Here is a 24,705-nt window from a genome sequence, read left to right as displayed (position 1 = left end):
TGCATGCTCTCCGTTACTAGTAGAGGCTGCGGCCAAGTTTTTACTTTTAACTCCAAGAGGGAGTACTTATGCTCGATAGTGGGTTCATGCTCGCATTGACACTGGGACGAGTGACGAAAGTTCTAAGGTTGTGTTGTGCTTGTTGCCACTAGGGATAAAACATTGGCGCTATGTCCGAGGATGTAGTTGTTGATTACATTACGCACCATACTTAATGCAATTGTCCGTTGCTTTGCAACTTAATACTGGAGGGGTTCGGATGATAACCTGAAGGTGGACTTTTTAGGCATAGATGCGGTTGGATGGCGGTCTATGTACTTTGTCGTAATGCCCAATTAAATCTCACTATACTTATCATGTCATGTATGTGCATTGTTATGCCCTCTCTATTTGTCAATTGCCCGACTGTAATTTGTTCACCCAACATGCTTTTATCTTATGGGAGAGACACCTCTAGTGAACTGTGGACCCCGGTCCATTCTTTAATACTAAAATACAAATCTGCTCGCAATACTTGTTTTTACTATTTTCTCTCGCAAACAATCATCTTCCACACAATACGGTTAATCCTTTGTTACAGCAAGCGGTGAGATTGACAACCTCATCTGTTTCGTTGGGGCAAAGTACTTTGGTTGTGTTGTGCAGGTTCCACGTTGGCGCCGGAATCTCCGGTGTTGCGCCGCACTACATCCCGCCGCCATCAACCTTCAACGTGCTTCTTGGCTCCTCCTGGTTCGATAAACCTTGGTTTCTTTCGAGGGAAAACTTGCTGCTGTGCGCATCATACCTTCCTCTTGGGGTTGCCCAACGAACGTGTGAAATACACGCCATCAAGCATATTTTACGGCGCCGTTGCCGGGGAGATCAAGACACGCTGCAAGGGGAGTCTCCACTTCTCAATCTCTTTACTTTGTTTTTGTCTTGCTTTATTTTATTTACTACTTTGTTTGCTGCACTTATATCAAAACACAAAAAAATTAGTTGCTAGCTTTACTTTATTTACTGTCTTGTTTGCTATATCAAAAACACAAAAAAATTAGTTTACTTGCATTTACTTTATCTAGTTTGCTTTATTTACTGTCTTGCACTCTATATTAAAAATACAAAAAAATATATTTAGTTACTTTTGTTACCATGTCTAGCTCTGAACCTGTTACTTCTTCGCCTGAAGAATTAGTTTTCACTTTTAAACAAGGGGATGAGGAGAGTTTTAAGGATGCTTGGTCTAGAATTTTTACTTCTTATCGTGAAGCCGAACCTCAAATGACTCTAAGTTTGCTCCTTAGTAATTTTTATTTTGGTCTTATGGTTCGCTATAGATATGCTTTGGATACTTTAGTGGGAGGAGATTTCCTCCATTGCAATGGGGATCAAGCTTTTAATGCCATAAAGAAGTTGGTTGCATCACATGATTCAGCTAATAATTTTGATTGAGCCCTTATCGAGCATTCATAATAGATTAAATACTCTTGAGACAAGTGCATCTCGCTTAAATGAAAATTATGGATACATTCGTAACCGTCTTGATCAAGTTTTAGTGAACTCTGAACTTTCATTGTGGGATCCTGCTGTTAAAATTGTTATCGGTGATCGAACTCTTCATGCCTACTGTGATATTATGTATGAATTTTGCCTTATGCCTGAAAGCATTTATAAATCTTTGAAACTTTGGGGAGTCGATGAAGGAGGAGAAGAAATAACTCTCATTGATAACTCTATTATAATTCCTAAGGGAATAGCCGCAGGTGTGCATACAACCATTCTTGGAAGAACAATATCCATTGATTATCTTGTTATTGAAACAGGAAAAATCGTACTCGGGAGATCCCCGTTGAAACTATTGGGAGCAGATCATTGATGTGGGAAAAGGCACTCTGAAATTCACCTCTATGCCGTGGGGAAATCATATATTCCCTAAACCAAAGGGAAGGAAAAACAATAAGAAAGGTAAGGGTAAAGCCCAAGGTAAGGTTGACGCACCACCCTTTGATAACACTTGAGTTACACTTTCTGCGCCTAGCTGAAAGGCGTTAAAGAAAAGCGCTTATGGGAGACAACCCATGTTTTTACTCCAGTATTTTTGTTTTATATTTGTGTCTTGGAAGTTATTTACTACTGTAGCAACCTCTCCTTATCTTAGTTTTGAGTTTTGTTGTGCCAAGTAAAGTCTTTGATAGTAAAGTAAGTACTAGATTTGGATTACTGCGCAGTTACGGATTTCTTTGCTGTCACGAATCTGGGTCTACCTCCCTGTAGGTAGCTCAGAAAATTAAGCCAATTTACGAGCATGATCCTCAGATATGTACGCAACTTTCATTCAATTTGAGCATTTTCGTTTGAGCAAGTCTGGTGGCCTAATAAAATCCATATTTACGGACTGTTCTGTTTTGACAGACTCTGTCTTTTATTTCGCATTGCCTCTTTTGCTATGTTGGATGAATTTCTTTGATCCACTAATGTCCAGTAGCTTTATGCAATGTCCAGAAGTGTTAAGAATGATTGTGTCACCTCTGAACATGTTAATTTTTATTATGCACTAACCCTCTAATGAGTTGTTTCGAGTTTGGTGTGGAGGAAGTTTTCAAGGATCAAGAGAGGAGTATGATGCAATATGATCAAGGAGAGTGAAAGCTCTAAGCTTGGGGATGCCCCGGTGGTTCACCCCTGCATATTCTAAGAAGACTCAAGCGTCTAAGCTTGGGGATGCCCAAGGCATCCCCTTCTTCATCGACAACATTATCGGGTTCCTCCCCTGAAACTATATTTTTATTCCGTCACATCTTATGTACTTTGCTTGGAGCGTCGGTTTGTTTTTGTTTTTTGTTTTGTTTGAATAAAATGGATCCTAGCATTCACTGTATGGGAGAGAGACACGCTCCGCTGTTGCATATGGACAAATATGTCCTTAGGCTCTACTCATAGTATTCATGGCGAAGTTTCATCTTCGTTAAATTGTTATATGGTTGGAATTGGAAAATGCTACATGTAGTAATTCTAAAATGTCTTGGATAATGTGATACTTGGCAATTGTTGTGCTCATGTTTAAGCTCTTGCATCATATACTTTGCACCCATTAATGAAGAAACACTTAGAGCTTGTTAATTTGGTTTGCATATTTGGTTTCTCTAGAGTCTAGATAACATCTAGTATTGAGTTTTGAACAACAAGGAAGACGGTATGGAGTCTTATAATGTTTACCATATGTCTTTTATGTGAGTTTTGTTGTACCGTTCATCCTTGTGTTTGTTTCAAATAACCTTGCTAGCCTAAACCTTGTATCGAGAGGGAATACTTCTCATGCATCCAAAATACTTGAGCCAACCACTATGCCATTTGTGTCCACCATACCTACCTACTACATGGTATTTATCCGCCATTCCAAAGTAAATTGCTTGAGTGCTACCTTTAAAATTCCATCATTCACCTTTGCAATATATAGCTCATGGGACAAATAGCTTAAAAACTATTGTGGTATTGAATATGTACTTATGCACTTTATCTCTTATTAAGTTGCTTGTTGAGCGATAACCATGTTTCGGGGACGCCATCAACTATTCTTTGTTGAATATCATGTGAGTTGCTATGCATGTCCGTCTTGTCCGAAGCAAGAGAGATCTACCACCTTCATGGTTGGAGCATGCATATTGTTAGAGAAGAACTTTGGGCCGCTAACTAAAGCCATGATTCATGGTGGAAGTTTCAGTTTGGACACATATCCTCAATCTCATATGAGAATAATAATTGTTGCCACATGCTTATGCATTAAAGAGGAGTCCATTATCTGTTGTCCATGTTGTCCCGGTATGGATGTCTAAGTTGAGAATAATCAAAAGCGAGAAATCCAAAATGCGAGCTTTCTCCTTAGACCTTTGTACGAGGCGACATGGAGGTACCCCATTGTGACACTTGGTCAAAACATGTGCATTGCAAAGATCCGGTAGTCCAAGTTAATTAGGACAAGGTGCGGGCACTATTAGTATACTATGCATGAGACTTGCAACTTGTAAGATATAATGTACATAACTCATATGCTTTATTACTACCGTTGACAAAATTGTTTCATGTTTTCAAAATAAAAGCTCTAGCACAAATATAGCAATCGATGCTTTCCTCTTTGAAGGACCATTCTCTTTACTTTTATGTTGAGTCAGTTCACCTATTTCTCTCCACCTCAAGAAGCAAACACTTGTGTGAACCGTGCATTGATTCCTACATACTTGCATATTGTACTTGTTATATTACTCTATGTTGACAACTATCCATGAGATATACATGTTACAAGTTGAAAGCAACCGCTGAAACTTAATCTTCCTTTGTGTTGCTTCAATACCTTTACTTTGATTTATTGCTTTATGAGTTAACTCTTATGCAAGACTTATTAATGCTTGTCTTGAAGTACTATTCATGAAAAGTCTTTGCTTTATGATTCACTTGTTTACTCATGTCATTACCATTGTTTTGATCGCTGCATCCACTACATATGTTTACAAATAGTATGATCAAGGTTATGATGGCATGTCACTTCGAAATTATCTTTGTTATCGTTTTACTCGCTCGGGACGAGCGTAACTAAGCTTGGGGATGCTTGATACGTCTCCGACGTATCGATAATTTCTTATGTTCTATGCCATATTATTGATGATACCTACATGTTTTATGCACACTTTATGTCATATTCGTGCATTTTCCGGAACTAACCTATTAACAAGATGCCGAAGTGCCAGCTTCCGTTTTCTGCTGTTTTTGGTTTCAGAAATCCTAGTAACGAAATATTCTCGAAATTGGACGAAACGAAGACCCGGGGCCTATTTTGCCACGAACCTTCCGGAAGACCGAAGAGCATACGAAGTGGGGCCACGAGGTGGCGACACCACATGGCGGCGCGGCCAAGGGGGCCCGCGCCGCCCTGTGGTGTGGGCCCCTCGTCTGGCCCCCGACTCTGCCCTTCCGCCTACTTAAAGCCTCCGTCGCGAAACCCCTGAGGCGAAAAACCACGATACGGAAAACCTTCCGCGAGACGCCGCCGCCGCCGATCCCATCTCGGGGGATCCCGGAGATCTCCTCCGGCACCCCGCCGGAGAGGGGATTCATCTCCCGGAGGACTCTACACCGCCATGGTCGCCTCCGGAGTGATGAGTGAGTAGTTCACCCTCGGACTATGGGTCCATAGCAGTAGCTAGATGGTTGTCTTCTCCTCATTGTGCTTCATTGTTGGATCTTGTGAGCTGCCTAACATGATCAAGATCATCTATCCGTAATTCTATATGTTGTGTTTGTCGGGATCCGATGGATAGAGAATACCATGTCATGTTAATTATCAAGTTATTACACATGTGTTGTTTATGATCTTGCATGCTCTCCGTTACTAGTAGAGGCTCTGGCCAAGTTTTTACTTTTAACTCCAAGAGGGAGTACTTATGCTCGATAGTGGGTTCATGCCCGCATTGACACTGGGACGAGTGACGAAAGTTCTAAGGTTGTGTTGTCTTGTTGCCACTAGGGATAAAACATTGGCGCTATGTCCGAGGATGTAGTTGTTGATTACATTACGCACCATACTTAATGCAATTGTCCGTTGCTTTGCAACTTAATACTGGAGGGGTTCGGATGATAACTCTGAAGGTGGACTTTTTAGGCATAGATGCAGTTGGATGGCGGTCTATGTACTTTGTCGTAATGCCCAATTAAATCTCACTATACTTATCATGTCATGTATGTGCATTGTTATGCCCTCTCTATTTGTCAATTGCCCGACTGTAATTTGTTCACCCAACATGCTTTTATTTTATGGGAGAGACACCTCTAGTGAATCGTGGACCCCGGTCCATTCTTTAATACTGAAATACAAATCTGCTGCAATACTTGTTTTTACTATTTTCTCTCGCAAACAATCATCTTCCACACAATACGGTTAATCCTTTGTTACAGGCAAGCCGGTGAGATTGACAACCTCACCGTTTCGTTGGGGCAAAGTACTTTGGTTGTGTTGTGCAGGTTCCATGTTGGCGCCGGAATCTCCGGTGTTGCGCCGCACTACATCCCGCCGCCATCAACCTTCAACGTGCTTCTTGGCTCCTCCTGGTTCGATAAACCTTGGTTTCTTTCTGAGGGAAAACTTGCTGCTGTGCGCATCATACCTTCCTCTTGGGGTTGCCCAACGAACGTGTGAAATACACGCCATCAATGACATATAATGTGTATAAAACATGTGAGTATCATCATAAAAGTAGCATGGAACATAAGAAATTATAGATACGTTTGAGACGTATCATGGAGATACATGCAACTACTTGATCAGGGTAATCACAAGTACCAGAGAGCATGCAAGATCTTAAATAACAGTAGTATGATAATATGATGAACAAATCTTATCACAATTCCACAATTTATCGGATCCCAACAAACACAACACCGATTACATCATATGGATCTCAATCATGTAAGGCAACTCATGAGATAATTGTATTGAAGTACATGGGAGAGAGAATACCAACTAGCTACAGCCGAAAATCCGTAGTCCAGGGGGAACTACTCACAAACCATCATGGAGTCGAAGTGGAGGCGGTGGAGTCGATGGAGATGGCTCCAGGGGTCGATCCCGGTCCCGGCAGGGTGCCGGAACAGGAACTTCTGACCCCCCGAAACTTGTATTGACGATGGCGGCGTCGACGGAACTTTTTGTGGACGGAGGCTCTGGTTTCTGGGGTTTTCCCGAGATTGTGAATAAATAGGCGGAAGGGCGATGTGGCGGAGGCCAGGGGGCCCAGACCACCTCTAGGCGCGGCCAGGGCCTGGGCATGGGACGCACCTAGGCCTGGTCTGGTGATGCGCGTAGATGACACTTCCGTTGGGAACCCCAAGAGGAAGGTGTGATGCGCACAGCAGCAAGTTTTCCCTCAGTAAGAAACCAAGGTTATCGAACCAGTAGGAGCCAAGAAGCACGTTGAAGGTTGATGGCGGCGGAGTGTAGTGCGGCGCAACACCAGGGATTCCGGCGCCAACGTGGAATCCGCACAACACAATCACAGTACTTTGCCCCAACGTAACGAGTGAGGTTGTCAATCTCACCGGCTTGCTGTAAACAAAGGATTAGATGTATAGTGTGGATGATGATGTTTGTTTGCGAAGAACAAGAAAGAACAATTGCAGCAGATTGTATTTCGGATGTAAAGAATAGGATCGGGGTCCACAGCTCACTAGTGGTGTCTCTCCCATAAGATAAACAGATGTTGGGTGAACAAATTACAGTTGGGCAATTGACAAATAAAGAAGGCATAACAATGCACATACATATATCATGATGAGTACTATGAGATTTAATCAGGGCATTACGACAAAGTACATAGACCGCTATCCAAAGATGCATCTATGCCTAAAAAGTCCACCTTCGAGGTTATCATCCGAACCCCTCCAGTATTAAGTTGTAAACAACAGACAATTGCATTAAGTATGGTGCGTAATGTAATCAACACAAATATCCTTAGACAAAGCATCGATGTTTTATCCCTAGTAGCAACAAGACATCCACAACCTTAGAACTTTCCGTCACTCGTCCCGCATTTAATGGAGGCATGAACCCACTATCGAGCATAAATACTCCCTCTTGGAGTCACAAGTATCAACTTGGCCAGAGCCTCTACTAGCAACGGAGAGCATGCAAGAACATAAATAACATATATGATAGATTGATAATCAACTTGACATAGTATTCAATATTCATCGGATCCCAACAAACACAACATGTAGCATTACAAATAGATGATCTTGATCATGATAGGCAGCTCACAAGATCTAACATGATAGCACAATGAGGAGAAGACAACCATCTAGCTACTGCTATGGACCCATAGTCCAGGGGTGGACTACTCACACATCGATCCGGAGGCGATCATGGCGATGAAGAGACCTCCGGGAGATGATTCCCCTCTCCGGCAGGGTGCCGGAGGCGATCTCCCGAATCCCCCGAGATGGGATTGGCGGCGGCGGCGTCTCCGGAAGGTTTTCCGTATCGTGGCTCTCGTATCGGGGTTTTCGCGACGAAGGCTTTAAGTAGGCGGAAGAGCAGGTCGAGGGGCGTCACGAGGGGCCCACACAACAGGCCGGCGCGACCAGGGCTTGGGCCGCGCCGCCCTGTTGTCTGGCCACCTCGTGGCCCCACTTCGTATCCTCTTCGGTCTTCTGGAAGCTTCGTGGAAAAATAGGACCCTGGGCGTTGATTTCGTCCAATTCCGAGAATATTTCCTTACTAGGATTTCTGAAACCAAAAACAGCAGAAAACAACAATCGGCTCTTCGGCATCTCGTCAATAGGTTAGTGCCGGAAAATGCATAATAATGACATATAATGTGTATAAAACATGTGAGTATCATCAATAAAGTAGCATGGAACATAAGAAATTATAGATACGTTTGGGACGTATCAAGCATCCCCAAGCTTAGTTCCTGCTCGCCCTCGAGTAGGTAAACGATAACAAAGATAATTTCTGAAGTGACATGCTATCATAATCTTGATCATACTATTGTAAAGCATATGAGATGAATGCAGCGATTCGAAGCAATGATGAAGATAATGAGTAAACAAATGAATCATATAGCAAAGACTTTTCATGAATAATACTTTCAAGACAAGCATCAATAAGACTTGCATAAGAGTTACTCATAAAGCAATAAATTCAAAGTAAAGGCATTGAAGCAACACAAAGGAAGATATAAGTTTCAGCAATTGCTTTCAACTTCAACATATATATCTCATGGATAATTGTCAACACAAAGTAATATAACAAGTGCAATAAGTAAACATGTAAGAATCAATGCACACAGTTGATACAAGTGTTTGCTTCTGGGATAGAAAGAATAGGTAAACTGACTCAACAATAAAGTAAAAGATAGGCCCTTCGCAGAGGGAAGCATTGATTACTATATTTATGCTAGAGCTTTTCATTTTGAAAACAAGAAACAATTTTGTCAACGGTAGTAATAAAGCATATGTGTTATGTATAAGATATCTTATAAGTTGCAAGTCTCATGCATAGTATACCAATAGTGCTCGCACCTTGTCCTAATTAGCTTGAATTAACACGGATTATCATTGCATAGCATATGTTTCAACCAAGTGTCACAAAGGGGTACCTCTATGCCGCCTGTACAAAGGTCTAAGGAGAAAGCTCGCATTGGATTTCTCGCTTTTGATTATTCTCAACTTAGACATCCATACCGGGACAACATAGACAACATGATAATGGAGTCCTCTTTAATGCATAAGCATTCAACAACAGCTTAATTTTCTCACAAGAGATTGAGGATTAGTTGTCCAAACCGAAACTTCCACCATGAATCATGGCTTTAGTTAGCGGCCCAATGTTCTTCTCTAACATTATGCATACTCAAACCATTTGATCATGAAAATCTCCCTTACTTCGGACAAGACGAACATGCATAGCAACTCACATGATATTCAACAAAGGTAAAAGTTGATGGCGTCCCCAGAAACATGGTTACCGCTCAACAAGCAACTTATTAAGAAATAAGACACATAAGTACATATTCTTCACCACAATAGTTTTTAAGGCTATTTTGTCCCATGAGCTATATATTGTAAAGACAAAGAATAGAATTTTAAAGGTAGCACTCAAGTAATGTACTTTGGAATGGCGGAGAAATACCATGTGGTAGGTAGGTATGGTGGACACAAATGGCATAGTGGTTGGCTCAAGGATTTGGATGCACGATAAGAATTCCTCTCAATACAAGGCTTGGTTAGCAAGGTTGTTTGAAGCAAACTCAAGTATAAAAGGTGCAGCAAAGCTCACATATGAACATATTGTAACTATTATAAGACTTTACATTGTCTTCTTGTTGTTCAAACACCTTAACCAGAAAATATCTAGACTCTAGAGATCAATCATGCAAACCAAATTTTAACAAGCTCTATGTAGTTATTCATTAATGAGTACAAGGTACATGATGCAAGAGCTTAAACATGATCTATATGAGCACAACAATTGCCAAGTATCACATTATTCAAGACATTAAACCATTTACCACATGCGGCATTTTCCGTTTCCAACCATATAACAATGAATGAAATAGTCCAACTTTCGCAATGAATCATTAAAGATAAAGCTAAGAACATATTTGTTCATACGAAACAGCGGAGTGTGTCTCTCTCCCACACAAAGAATGCTAGGATCCGATCTTATTCAAACAAAAAACAAAAACAAAAACAAACAGACGCTCCAAGTAAAGTACATAAGATGTGACGGAATAAAAATATAGTTTCACTAGAGGTGACCTGATAAGTTGTCGATGAAGAAGGGATGCCTTGGGCATCCCCAAGCTTAGACGCTTGGGTCTTCTTAAAATATGCAGGGATGAACCACGGGGGCATCCCCAAGCTTTGAACTTTCACTCTTCTTGATCATATTGTATCATCCTCCTCTCTTGACCCTTGAAAACTTCCTCCACACCAAACTCAAAACAAACTCATTAGAGGGTTAGTGCATAATCAAAAATTCACATGTTCAGAGGTGACATAATCATTCTTAACACTTCTGGACATTGCACAAAGCTACTGGACGTTAATGGAACAAAGAAATCCATCCAACACAACAAAACAGGCAATGCGAAATAAAAGGCAGAATCTGTCAAAATAGAACAGTCCGTAAAGACGAATTTTTTTGAGGCACCAGACTTGCTCAAATGAAAATGCCCAAATTGAATGAAAGTTGCGTACATATCTGAGGATCACGCACGTAAATTGGCAGATTTTTCTGAGTTACCTACAGAGAGGCAGATCGAAATTCGTGACAGCAAGAAATCTGTTTCTGCGCAGTAATCCAAATCTAGTATTGACTTTACTATCAAAGACTTTACTTGGCACAACAATGCAATAAAATAAAGATAAGGAGAGGTTGCTACAGTAGTAACAACTTCCAAGACTCAAATATAAAACAAAGTGCAGAAGTAAAATAATGGGTTGTCTCCCATAAGCGCTTTTCTTTAACGCCTTTCAGCTAGGCGCAGAAAGTGTGAATCAAGTATTGTCAAGAGATGAAGCATCAACAGGTGGGTTTGGAGCTTTCTCAACTATGCATTTTATCTTATCTATGTAAGTTTCAGAGGCTCCTTTTTTGTTATACTTAGGCTTGCTATCCTCATCAAACAAATTTTCGGGAACAAGCCAACCATAGTTATTTTCTAGAGCTTCATGCATTCCTAGGAGCTTACAAGGTATTGTTGTCTTAATCTCCCCACCATCATTAATATTATTAGTGTACCTTATTCTATCCATGTCCATCTTTTCAAGGGTACTAGCAAAGTTGGTATAAGAGCCAAGCATCTTATATTTAGTAAAGACCTTTCTAGCCTCTCTTGCTACACCACCAAATTCTTTGAGAAGGGCTTCTAAAACAAAATCTTTCTTTTCTCCTTCTTCCATATCACCGAGTGTAAGAAACATATGTTGAATTATAGGATTGAGATTAACAAATTTAGTTTCCAACATGTGTACTAAAGAAGCAACAGCAGTTTCATAAGTAGGAGCAAGTTCTACCAAGTGTCTATCTTCAAAATCTTCAGTTGTACTAACATGAGTGAAAAAATCTTCTATATTATCTCTCCCAATGATAGACCCACGTCCTACCGGTATGTCTTTTAGAGTGTACTTAGGAGGAAACATGATGGAATAAACAAAAAGTAAATAAAGTAAATGCAAGTAACTAATTTTTTTTGTGTTTTTGATATAGAGAACAAAACAGTAAATAAAGTAAAACTAGCAACTAATTTTTTTTTGTGTTTTTGATTAAGTGCAGCAAACAAAGTAGTAAATGAAATAAAGTAAAACAAAGCAAGACAAAAACAAAGTAAAGAGATTGGAAGTGGAGACTCCCCTTGCAGCGTGTCTTGATCTCCCCAGCAACGGCGCCAGAAAACAGTTGCTGGCGTGCAGTTGACGTGCGAGTTAGAAATCTTTGTGGAGTAACTTTTCTTCAGGTCCCCGGCAATGGCGCCATAAAACAGTCTTGATGCGCGTAGATGACACGTCCGTTGGGAACCCCAAGAGGAAGGTGTGATGCGCACAGCAGCAAGTTTTCCCTCAGTAAGAAACCAAGGTTATCGAACCAGTAGGAGCCAAGAAGCACGTTGAAGGTTGATGGTGGCGGAGTGTAGTGCGACGCAACACCAGAGATTCCGGCGCCAACGTGGAACCTGCACAACACAATCACAATACTTTGCCCCAACGTAACAGTGAGGTTGTCAATCTCACCGGCTTGCTGTAAACAAAGGATTAGATGTATAGTGTGGATGATGATGTTTGTTTGCGAAGAAAAGTAAAGAACAATTGCAGCAGATTGTATTTCAGATGTAAAGAATAGGACCGGGGTCCACAGTTCACTAGTGGTGTCTCTCCCATAAGATAAACAGATGTTGGGTGAACAAATTACAGTTGGGCAATTGACAAATAAAGAAGGCATAACAATGCACATACATATATCATGATGAGTACTATGATATTTAATCAGGGCATTACGACAAAGTACATAGACCGCTATCCAAGCATGCATCTATGCCTAAAAAGTCCACCTTCGAGGTTATCATCCGAACCCCTCCAGTATTAAGTTGTAAACAACGGACAATTGCATTAAGTATGGTGCGTAATGTAATCAACACAAAATATCCTTAGAAAAAGCATCGATGTTTTATCCCTAGTAGCAACAAGACATCCACAACCTTAGAACTTTCCGTCACCGTCCCAGATTTAATGGAGGCATGAACCCACTATCGAGCATAAATACTCCCTCTTGGAGTCACAAGTATCAACTTGGCCGAGCCTCTACTAGCAACGGAGAGCATGCAAGAACATAAATAACATATATGATAGATTGATAATCAACTTGACATAGTATTCAATATTCATCGGATCCCAACAAACACAACATGTAGCATTACAAATAGATGATCTTGATCATGATAGGCAGCTCACAAGATCTAACATGATAGCACAATGAGGAGAAGACAACCATCTAGCTACTGCTATGGACCCATAGTCCAGGGGTGGACTACTCACACATCGATCCGGAGGCGATCATGGCGATGAAGAGACCTCCGGAGATGATTCCCCTCTCCGGCGAGGTGCCGGAGGCGATCTCCCGAATCCCCCGAGATGGGATTGGCGGCGGCGACGTCTCGGAAGGTTTTCCGTATCGTGGCTCTCGGTACTGGGGGTTTCGTGACGAAGACTTTAAGTAGGCGGAAGGGCAGAGTCGGGAGAGTCACGAGGGACCCACACAACAGGCCGGCGCGGCCAGGGCTTGGGCCGCGCCGCCCTGTTGTTTGGCCACCTCGTGGCCCCACTTCGTATCCTCTTCGGTCTTCTGGAAGCTTCGTGGAAAAATAGGACCCTGGGCGTTGATTTCGTCCAATTCCGAGAATATTTCCTTACTAGGATTTCTGAAACCAAAAACAGCAGAAAACAACAATCGGCTCTTCGGCATCTCGTCAATAGGTTAGTGCCGGAAAATGCATAATAATGACATATAATGTGTATAAAACATGTGAGTATCATCAATAAAGTAGCATGGAACATAAGAAATTATAGATACGTTTGGGACGTATCATCTGGCCGCCCAGCTACCCCTCTTCGACTCCCCTTCGGTCTTTGGCTTCGTTACGGTAAAATATTAACTTCGGCTTTTGTTTCGCCCAGTTCCGAGAATATTTCCTATACAACTTTTCTAAAACCAAAAACAACAGAAAACATGCAACTAAATATTTAGAGATTAGTGCCAAAAAATGTATAAAAGTGCAACGAAGTGTAAGTAAAACATAGTAGAATTGGTGTAAAACAAGCATGGAGCACCAAAAATTATAGATACGTTTGAGACGTATCATCATACAATGGTAATATATATTATATATATATCATGTTTATGATTCACCTATCCTAAATATTCCTTCTAGCAATTTATTGCATATCAGTTCCTCGAAGAGCTCTTATGTGTATTGATGGAATTTCTAAATAAATCCCTATTTGTGATAATTGTTGCCTTTCTCTAAACATTCCAACGAGCTTTACTTCTCTTATTGTTAGTTGTGATGTTTTCGAGATTTTCTTGGTTGAAGTTCATTCATATACCATAAGTAAAAATTGGAGCCATAGGCTATATATGCATTTAAGCAAACATCTTTTGGTATATTTTATGACTTCATCTTGGATACCATGTCTTATTTAGTTTTATTAACCTCTTGTGTGTGCATGTTTCCTTATGGATCATCTTGTCCATTTTAGAAACTTATATACATGAGAGCGTTAATCCATCACCTTGATATCCTTGTTCTTTGCTGACCATCTTTTTATCCTTTTGGTTTTAGTGGTGTTGGTAAGGACTTGATTTATGAGCGCTTGGCTTAATTTTATTTTATCTTCATGCACTCATATCTCGTAAATGTTTTGGACTAAAGTTATCCTCTTTATCTTTTTAGTGTTCTAAATGATATATAGGGAGTGAGGATTACATGTTTGTGCATATTGTATTCAAATGCAACTATTCTAAATTATTCACTAACCTTGGGGAGCTTTGTTATTTCATTTAGAGCAATAGATCTCTCTTATCATGATATCTTTGTTTATCCAATTGGATCTTTGATTGATTGCTTTATTTGTTGAAGCTTTCTTCACCATGATATCTTTGTGCAATCTTTGATCTTCAATATAGTTTGACTTCGTTCAAGTATTCATCATTGGATATGTGCATTTGATTCCATTCAAGTTATGAGAAGTGCACACCTCAGGAGGAACTTATATTATATTGGCTTTCTAAATTTTTCACCCATTTTGGCACTTGTTGCCAATGGGGGAGAAGTTTAGAGGGTTTAAGGGAAATGGTTTATACTTAAGTTTGGTTTGTGCTTAAGTACTTTACCTCTCATGCACTCCATATTTTTGTATGTCTTGCATGGTTGTATATATAAAGTGGAAACTCTCCCAAAGCTTAATCTTGACAGTGTATGCAATGAATTCATGCTCGTCACACGTGCATACATTGTGGGGTAGTTTGCTCTATATATGTTGGTTCTACTCACATCCCTTGCATTAGTTGTAGTTGTGTGACTAGAGATGGTTTTGATATGGGCTAGTACCGTCATGTCACTTGACCATATCAAATACAACCTCTTGTATACAACTTATTCTCGGATAAGTTGCATACTTGTTTCTAATATTCATCACATAAACCTTCTTGTTGTGGTTGTCATCAATTACCAAAATGGGAGAGATTGTAAGGGTACTACATTGCCCCTATGTGAGGTTTTGGTAATTAATGACAACCCCTATGGACTAATGTTTGCATTGAGTTTATATGAAGGAATATTCCATATGTACTACTTGTAGTCCATGTGTTGGATTCAAGTATGGATGCCATGAAGATAAAAGATATACCTTGAGTATTGGCATCAAGATCATTGATTTAAATACATATATATGTGATATGATCAAGAAGAAGAATTGAAGATGGAGTTATTATGTGGAACCCAATATTAGCCATGCTCTAGCTTATGTGTTACTCAATGAATGATTAAAATCTTGAGTGCTTGATTCCAAATGAAGAATTCAAGATATGGTTCTAAGTCGGTGTCATGATAGTCTCATAAGTTGGGCTATGATTGACTAAGATTTAGAGCATGCAAACAAATGAAGAGTTCTTTATACACCCCAAGATAGTATGATAGAGCAGGAGAGGATACAAGGTTGACCAATACAAAGAGTGACAAATAGATTCAAGTTTGGTCAACAAATGAAGCATGAAGAATGTGCCACGTGAAGTCATATGGTATGTTAAGCCTTGTCAATTATGCTTTATGAACTAACCCATCATATATGTTCCATTGTGTTGTCTATGTGGGTTATGTATCTTTCCATGGGCATGCATCAAAAGTGAGATCTCATATAGCCCATGAGAGGATGACATCAAGTGGTGATCGTCATCAAGGTTGAGTTGGGCAAGTTAAAGTTGAGCATCTCAAGAGGATCATATGCTTGATGCTTGCCATCCATATAGTGATAATGGACATGTGAAGATGTGCTTAATGAAGCTATCCCATAGTGTCGTATGGGGGAGAAAATTATGTGTCTTCACGAAGCAACAATGATCTAGTGAGGCTTTACGGCTTGAATGAAGCATGAATCATCATCATCAAGATCAAGCGGAATGCGCAAGGCAAAGATGTGGCCTTGCTAGGTTTTCCTTTTACCGGTCTCAAGGTGTTTGTTGGAAGACCGGGTTATAGGTTAGATAGCCGCACTATCAAGAGGGGCTTTCGGTTGGGTAACTTGATCACATCATCTTAGGGAGCTCAACCCTTTGCATGCTTTGAATTCCATAAATCTTGTTGCTTCTTGGTGTTTCTCTGTGTGAGGTTCTTGAGCTTGTTTCTATCTTTACAACAAGCCCAAGTTCATCGAAAACGAAATCCATATGCATCCTCTATTGCGTTTTCGAGTTTGGAAGTATTACCAGTGTATCTTTTATAGATAGGTCAAAACATTCATCTTGTGGTTTATACTCATGGGTGGACAATGATGTTTTTATGCATAAAGTTGTAGGGCTCGTTGTGTTGATTCCAACAAGCCCAAGATCATTGAAATCGGAGTCCGAGCGCAAAAGTTATCACTATTTTTGTAAACATGTTTTCCTGTTGGCGAGGCTCTTCGTCGACCGGCCGCCCCACCGGCCCACCCGACACCATGCTCGACGGCGCCTGCTGGCTCACTGGGTGGCCCGGCACAGGCCGGCTCCCACGCCGGTGCCCACCGGACGCAATCCAGGGGGCACTCAGTGCCACCCGGCGTCTCGCCCGGTTTCTGCCGGGCTGGCCCGATGCCACGCCCGGCGTTACTATCTCTCCTACCAGGCCGCTCGGTGCCACGGCCCGCGTGACCAGCCCTCCCACACCAGCCTGCCCGAAAACTCTCAGATTTTCCCCAAGCGATCATATTTCCTTTGGCTATAAAGGGGGCTTCTTCCCCAACAGTTTTCTAGGGTTCTTGAGCACGTTTTCGACCACCATTGTTGAACCTCTTGAGCTTGCTTCCCCTCCATTCCCTCCTATGATTCTTGCATATTCTTGGAGGATTTGAAAGAGGAGATCTAGATCTACAACCTCCTCCAATCCATTCCTCCTCTACGTGAGGGGAACTCTTTGGATCTAGATCTTTGAATCATTTGTTGATTTCCTCCATTGTTCTTTCTCTCTAATTCCATCTTAGCATTTGTTGCTTTGGTGGGATTTGAGTGTGAAGAATTTGAACACCTTTGGTGTTCTTGCTTTGCATCATTGCATAGTGTTGAGCTCTCCACCACGATTCGTTCGAGTGAGAGACCGTGAGCTTGTTACTCTTGGAGGGTGACCTCCTAGTTGGCTTGGTTGGTGTCCCGGTGACCTCTTCGTGGAAGGTTGTGATGGGGCCCGGGCTTCTCCTTCGTGGAGCTTGTGAAGTGGTTTTGGAGCTTGCCATCTCCAGAGTGGAGGAAAAGCTAGCCATAAGGAAAGGGTCATTATCCTTCGTGGAATTAGCTCGGAGAAGAAGGTGAGCCTTCGTGGCGTTGGGAAATCCTTTGTGGGATCCCCACCTCTCCAAATGTGACGTACCTTCTTGCAAAGGAAGGGAATATGGGAATACATCTTCGTCTCCGTGTGCGTCCGTTATTTCTATACACGAGTTTACTTTTGTTTGTGATAGCCATCGAGTTTGAAGTATTTGAGATATCTTGATATCACTTGTTATTCATATATATATTGTGCCCATCTTTCTTAGCTCTAGTTTTTGTTATTGCACTTAGTTGAGCCTAGCATATTTAGGGTTTGTGCTTGTAAAATAAACGTTAGTTTAATTCCGCATTCTTACAAGCCAAATTCGTAAGAGTTTTTTTAAAACGCCTATTCACCCCTCTAGGTGACATCTCGTCATTTCACCCCTCACCCGTACAGGTCTACGAGAGGCAGGGTTCCAAAGGGCTACTGTCCCACTGCTCGGTGCACGCCGAAGGACGGGATGAGGATGACGAAGCCGGCAGCACAATGTACTGGAAAGAGGTGGTCGCATATGGTGTCTCGTACAGGCTAGGGTTCGTGTTCGCGCTTATATAGTGCGGTTCGGGAAGGTCGTGGGGCGCAGCCCATGTTCGAGTCCACGATCCAGAAAAACCGGAACGAAACGGCTGCGTTAACGCGTCCGTTAATTACTCGTAATTAATCACACAACTAATTTCTTGAACAGCAAAAAGATAAGTTCGGCGAGATTCCCGTGACATGCGAGGCAGGCGGAGGAGGAGTGCGCGAGGGCTCTATTTAATCTCACACACTTATAAGAACTAGAACAAACCATATTATATACCAATCCAACTCTCTCCTAACTAGCAATGTGGGACTATAGCCCCACCCCTTGTCATTCTCACATGGGCCAATTTTTTTTTGAGAATTTATATTGGAACATAGGCTAAGGCCCAAGGCCAAATTCCAGCAAGCTGTCCCTCCCTAGCCAAATTATTTAAATATCGTGATGTGTAAATTTCCGTGGGACAGACCGATTTTTGGCCTAGTTGATACGGAATCAATTGTTAACAATCAATGGTGGGTGATTTTGACAAAAATAACCCTTATTTGAAAGAAAAGCACATAATGACCCTCTAGCCAAACTATTTCACTGGACTAACCCTTTTGGGTGGCGCCCTTCGGAGCGGCACCACACATCCTGGTCAACGTTGCACGCCGTTGACCAGCCGATGTGCCAGGGCGTGTGGCGTCGCTCCCATGGGCGCCACACTTTGAATGTGTGGCGCCGCTCGGAAGGGCGCCACACATCCACTTATGTGTGGCGGCCTGAGCCTCCCCAGCCCGACCAGAGCTCACTCCCCCACCCAAATCTTCTTCCTCCACCGACCAGCCACCCCACCTCTCTCCTCCACCCAAATCTCTCTCAAATCTTGGTGGATTTCGTTGGATTTGTCCGTGGAGATCGTTCCCAACCCGTTCCTTAAGGTAATCTCCTCTATCCCCCTTCTTTTCACCCAATGAAATGATGGATTTGGTTGGATCTAGATGTGAAACCCTAGAATGCATTTGCTAAACAAATATTAGCCATTTCTAGGGTTCCAACACATACACACATTGAAATTTGATGTCTAGGGTTCCAACACATAGACACATGAGATTATGGATTTCAACACATACATGAGAATATGTATGTCAAGTTATAAAATTTCATATCTAGGGTTCCATGTCTAAATCGAATTAAATCTTAGCAAATTATGGATGAAACGAAGGGGATCGAGGGAGAATACCTTCAGGAATGGATTGGGAACGAAATGGCCGGCTAGATCTGAAGCAAAACAAGGGATTTAGGTAAGGATTTGGGTGTGGGAGAGAGGAACCGCCGGGTCGGAGGAGAAGAAGAGAAGAAACAGAGAGGAGAAGGAGCTTGGTCGGGCTGGGGGCGAGCTTGGGCACCACACATAACAGGATGTGTGGCGCCCTTCCGAGCGGCACCACACATTCAAAGTGTGACGCCCATGGGAGCGGCGCCACACGCCCTGCCACATCGACTGGTCAACGGTGCGCAGCGTCGACCACACCACGTCGGCCTGGATGTGTGGCGCCGTTCGTATGGGCTTCACACTTTTTTCTGTGTGGCGCCGATGGCAAGAGCACCACACAAAGGGTTAAGTCCGGTGAAATAGTTTGACCAGAGGATCATTTCGTGTTTTTTTCTTTCAGAAAAGGATTATTTTCGTCAAAATGGCCTCAACCGTGTCCTAAAACAATTTGGGCCGCCGGAGTCGAACCAAGCACGACGCGCCGCGTGTCACCTCCGCTCGTTCGCTTGCGCCAGTTGGACTCTCCCCCCTCCATCGTCCAACGAACCATCGTAGACGACTTCCCATCGCTTTCCCCCTTCCCGGAGGCTCGCATGCTGGCCGCCGTGCTCCGCGGCCCGGCCTCCCCGATCCCGCCCCTCTTCCCCGCGCCGGCGCGCCCCCTCATCCACCTCTCTCGCCGCCTCCCTGCCGCGCCCATGGCCGACGCCAAGAAGACCGACGCGCCCCCGGCCCCGGCCCCGGAGCCGCCCGAGAAGCCGCTCCCGGGGGACTGCTGCGGCAGCGGCTGCGTGCGCTGCGTCTGGGACATCTACTACGACGAGCTCCAGGACTACCAGAAGGCCCTAGCCGCGCACGAGGCCGCCAGGGAACCCAGCGGCGACAAGGCCGCCGCTAAAGACGACAAGGCGAAATCGTGAGGCGCGTCGTCAGGTCCCGTATGTTGACCTCTTCTGTTCCCAAATTGGATTCTCGGTCGTCGTTCAAGACATACTAGCATTACTCACAGCTAAAACATCCATTGTATCCTCACACAAGTTTTTTTTGTACCAAGTGGAATGCTGCTGCTTATACAGTCATCATTCTTTGTGTGACCAAAACATGCTCCTGATCATCAACACAAGTGTATTTTCTTTGTACCAGTTACTAAATTCATGTTGCGGATACTGCTAGAGTTGGCCAAATTCTGTGTAGCAAAGACTAATGCAATTTGTTCCAAATTAGTAAGAACTCAAATCAGGAACCCCCAACCAATCACCAATGCCATTACAATCAGGAGACATTAGCAAGTTTGTTGTACTGGGATTCCCACCGTGTATCCTGGCATGAGTGAAAATGCTCTGTTAGTGGTTACTGTTATCATTTTCTCTGTGAGCAAGCTGCTCCGGGTTATCAATAAAAGTTCCCAATTCAACTCATAATGCACATACTGCTAGGATTGGCCAATTTTTTGTGAAGAGCGCGCTGATGCAATAGATTTCACCTTACTAAGACTCTAGTCAAGAGACCCCAACCAATCACCAATGCCATTAGAATCAGGAGATATTAGCGAGTTCGTTGTACTGGGATTCCCACCATGTATCATGGCATGAGTGAAACTGCTCTGTTAGTGATTACTGTTATCATTTTCTCTGTGAGCAAGATGCTCTGGGTTATCAATAAAAGTTTCCCAATTCAACTCATATTGCACATACTGCTAGGATTGGCTAGATTTTTGTGAAGAGCGCGCTGACGCAATAGATTTCACCTTAGTAAAACTCTAGTCAAGAGACCCCAACCAATCACCAATGCCATTAGAATCAGGAGATATTAGCGAGTTTGCCACATGACACATCTTGTGTTCTCATGACAGACCATAAATAAACACTACAACTCGCTACTTACTCACGCGTTGACGTAGAACCTACTGATCACCGTCCGAACCACCAAAGGGATCCTCACCGTGTGGGTGCCGTCCTCCCACGTCAGGCTGCCGAAGGTGTACCTGCCCTGCACCTTCAGTTTGGCCTGGAATGTCACCCTAAACGACAACCTGTTGGTGGTCGAGTTGAAGGTCAGGAGCGAGGGGCTCACGGCGACGTCCACCCCTGGAGGCGCCTCCACACGGGCTCTGTACTTGGACGTGGCTGGGCCGACATTCGTGACCATTCTCGACACTGACACTTTGCCCCTCAGTTCAGGAATGGTGATGGATGGGACGTTCAGGTTCAATTGTGATTTTGGAGCGTGCTGACAGGTTGTGTGCTGCTGAACCATGGAGCTGATGGCCGTGTTGTTGTAGTTCATCGAGCAAAGGAAGCGCACGTAGTCAGATGGTCTCATGTCGTACACGAGGCCGGGGTGCGCGGCCCTATTTGGATCCACGTGTCCACCTCCATAATCGAATGGGTTAGCCTGCTTGTATGGCGCTGCCTCAGATACCATCTCAAATCCATACTCATCATAGACATTGGCTGCAGAGGTGTAGACTTGCTTGTTAGGGGGAAGACTATCTAACTTTAGAAAAGAGAAGCAGTTGGGCATTACCTGTTGTGACCATTGCTGATTTTACTGCAGCTGGGCTCCAATTAGGATGAATTGATTTGAGAAGAGCGGCCACGCCTGAAATGTGCGGGCAGGACATTGAAGTTCCTGAATCTATCTTGAAATTCACAGATCCCACAGCTGATGATAAGGCTACAGAAGGTGACCATGAGGCCAAGATGTTTACACCTGGGGCAGTTATGTCTGGCTGCAGAAGTTGGATGGCAAGAGAAGATGCATGTTTAATTTAGAGTCTAAGTTTAGTAGATTTCATTAATCAACAAAATGAGATGTTTACCTTTAGAATAGAGGGAGCCAGAGAACTCGGGCCCCTTGATGAGAAATATGCAACTTCAGGACCTATTAATTCCCCAACAATTGTTTTCGCGGTGCCAAATTGAACTGTTGGATTTCTGTGCATGTAAAACAAATGTCAAGACGGCACAACAGATGGTGACATCATATATTCAGTTTCTTCATGACTACTGGATCATATAAGAGACTGTTTAAAGTACCTGGTGCTAGTAGTATATGCAAGTATGGCTGTTCCAACTTGATAGTCTACTTGAATAAGGGGAATATCAAATGAAGATGCTATGTCCTTGGTTAAGAACTGTGCGAAGATGACTCCTACACCATGGGCCTTTTTTACGGTATCTACTGCCAACTGGGATGCTCTTTGTACTCGTGTTTGGAAGCAAAGCACCACATTTCCTTTTACTAGAGTTGCGTTCAGAGTTCCTGCAGTGCAGCTTCTGCAAAGGCATTATTAGCCAGAATGGGAGTAGAGATTTTAGGATTGCTGAGAAGAGGCCAAGGACGACGAAGCTTACCTTGCATCAGAATCATCAGCATTATCAGATGCAACATCTTCAGCATATACTATACGCATGCTTGTCGCAGCATGCTTTCCAGAGTACATTGTTTGACCCTGCATCCATGGTACATGAGAATGGCAGCCGCAGACAGGGACATATCAGCAGTAAGTTTAAAGCAACAATTCAGATTGAAACTCTTACCACATAAGAACTATTGTTGCCAAGGGTGATCTTTGCGAGGAAAGTCCGATCAATGGTGCTCGCAGCAACAGTCAGAACCCACGGTGCCGAGTTGATCACTGTCTCCGAGTAAGGACCGGAGTTGCCAGCAGAACAGACCACGACGATCCCTCTCACAACCGCGTGGAAGGATCCAATCGACAAGACATCATCGACATAAGCAGGGAGAGGTGGCGCTTGGCCCAGGGACACCGACAGCACATCGACACCGTCGTGTATGGCATCGTCGAAGGCAGCAAGGATGTCTGCAGAGGTACAATCTCCTGTAGCCCAGCACACCTTGTAGACAGCCAACCTAGCCCTCGGCGCACCTCCCCTCGCTACACCACTGGCAAGGCCCCGGAAGCTGGCATCAGGCACCAGAGCACCCGCGGCGGTGGACGCGGTGTGTGTCCCATGCCCGACGGCGTCCCTCGCCGACTTGTACTCATGGACGTCGGTTGTGTTCATCTTCCCATACTCTGCTTCGTACCCTTTGACGTACCATTTCGCGCCAATTATTTTCCTATCCTATCATGAATCTGAAGTCACGACCAGGATATGATGATAGCTAATGCAGTTGAATTCTGCCAACTAGTGGTAGATTCTCACAAACAAATGGTGAACTAAAAGAACAGAGCAGGCCAACCTGTTGCAGTTAGAAACATTGAACCTCTCTCCAGCGACACATCGCCCTCTCCACCTCTTCGGAACCTCGCCGATGCCGTCGTCTCTAAAGCTCGCGGACTCCGGCCATATCCCTGAAAACCAAAAAACAACTCATTAGTATCACATTGCAGTGTCCTTTTCCCAGTCCTGATTTGTCTGCTGCTACAACTGAAGAAATGCAGTCTCACCTGTATCTAGCACACCGATGATGGAATCCTCCCCAAATCTGCTCTCGGTGAGGATTCCACTCCTGCCAGAAGGCGACGGGTTCACCCTCATAAAATCCCAGCTCCTGGTGGTGTGCAGGTCGAGCACCCGGTTCCGGACCACCCGCACAACCCCAGGCCAATCTGGGAGCACCACAGTTTAGTTCAGGCCGCAAGAACAAATTCAGACGACAAGAAGAAAGCAACATCGATTAAGATGCGCAGGTCTGAGCAAGTGAGCGGGATGCAGGGCAGCTCACAGGAGAGCGCGGACGCCTGCGCGTTGGTGAGCACGGCGGCGAAGCCGGAGAACCCGTGCCGGTAGCTGTAGAGGATGGCGTCCTTGGCCGCCTGCTCGCTGCAAAATCACGAGGGCAGACACTTGATTATTTCAGGTATGCTCCGAAGCACTGATAATAATCACTTAATCAGGAACCAGTGATGAAATAAGGAGGAAAAGTTCCTCACCTGCCCAGGACGGCGGCGAGCATGCCGTGGTGCTCGTCCCGGACCAGGTCCGGGTGGCGCTCCGGGTGGCGCTCCCCCATGTACACAATGTGCACCTGCAGATCGACATGCCCGAGAAAGTTAGACAAGAAAAGCACAATCACAAACAGTAGTATCGAGCTACGCGCCGCCGCCAAGAACGGTGCCGGGACTAGGGAGGAATACACCACCCTGGATTGAAACGGGCTGCTCACCTTGCCACAGGAGCAGAGGCCGAGGCCGAGCAGCAGCAGGAGGAAGACAACGACAACAGGCCGGTGAGCCATGGCCACCGAGCTGTGCCCGGAGAGGGAGCAGGATGCGTCTTCCCTCGCCGGAAAGAATTGTGGAGTGGTGGAGTGGTTTGAAAGTGTGGAGGGCTGGGGTGTCTTGGCCGGCCGGCTACTCTCCGGGA

General features: G+C 43.8%; 2 protein-coding genes across 2 annotated transcripts; one reads left to right on the top strand and one right to left on the bottom strand.

Annotated features, from left to right (window-relative positions):
- Window positions 1-19,900: 19,900 nt before the first annotated feature.
- Window positions 19,901-20,289, top strand: LOC124651965 (NADH-cytochrome b5 reductase-like). Its single transcript, XM_047190984.1, has one exon. The coding sequence runs from the start codon at window positions 19,963-19,965 to the stop codon at window positions 20,287-20,289; it is 327 nt and encodes a 108-aa protein (XP_047046940.1). The 5' UTR covers window positions 19,901-19,962.
- Window positions 20,290-21,147: 858 nt separating this feature from the next.
- On the bottom strand, window positions 21,148-24,310 carry LOC124654915 (subtilisin-like protease SBT3.6). The gene is made up of 10 exons (XM_047193888.1): window positions 24,273-24,310; window positions 24,065-24,162; window positions 23,787-23,948; window positions 23,579-23,690; window positions 22,912-23,455; window positions 22,726-22,823; window positions 22,408-22,647; window positions 22,191-22,305; window positions 21,896-22,100; window positions 21,148-21,822 (listed from the first exon to the last, which is right to left on the bottom strand). The coding sequence occupies exons 1-10, from the start codon at window positions 24,293-24,295 to the stop codon at window positions 21,254-21,256; spliced, it is 2,166 nt and encodes a 721-aa protein (XP_047049844.1). The 5' UTR covers window positions 24,296-24,310; the 3' UTR covers window positions 21,148-21,253.
- Window positions 24,311-24,705: the final 395 nt, after the last annotated feature.

The sequence above is a fragment of the Lolium rigidum genome, chromosome 5 (genome assembly GCF_022539505.1).
Source record: "Lolium rigidum isolate FL_2022 chromosome 5, APGP_CSIRO_Lrig_0.1, whole genome shotgun sequence".
Taxonomy (NCBI): Eukaryota; Viridiplantae; Streptophyta; class Magnoliopsida; order Poales; family Poaceae; genus Lolium; species Lolium rigidum.
The sequence above is the reverse complement of the archived record's forward strand: the minus strand, read 5'-3'. Positions and strand labels throughout refer to the sequence as shown.

Bases quoted from the DNA above. Each gene is read 5' to 3' on its own strand.
- LOC124651965 (XM_047190984.1), top strand. From the start codon at position 19,963: ATGCTGGCCGCCGTGCTCCGCGGCCCGGCCTCCCCGATCCCGCCCCTC.
- LOC124654915 (XM_047193888.1), bottom strand. From the start codon at position 24,295: ATGCTCGCCGCCGTCCTGGGCAG. The intron at 23,949-24,064 runs GTGAGCTGCCCT...TGGTGCTCCCAG, and splicing joins GCAGGCGTCCGCGCTCTCCT to ATTGGCCTGGGGTTGTGCGG. The intron at 22,648-22,725 runs GTAAGCTTCGTC...ATGCCTTTGCAG, and splicing joins GCTGATGATTCTGATGCAAG to AAGCTGCACTGCAGGAACTC.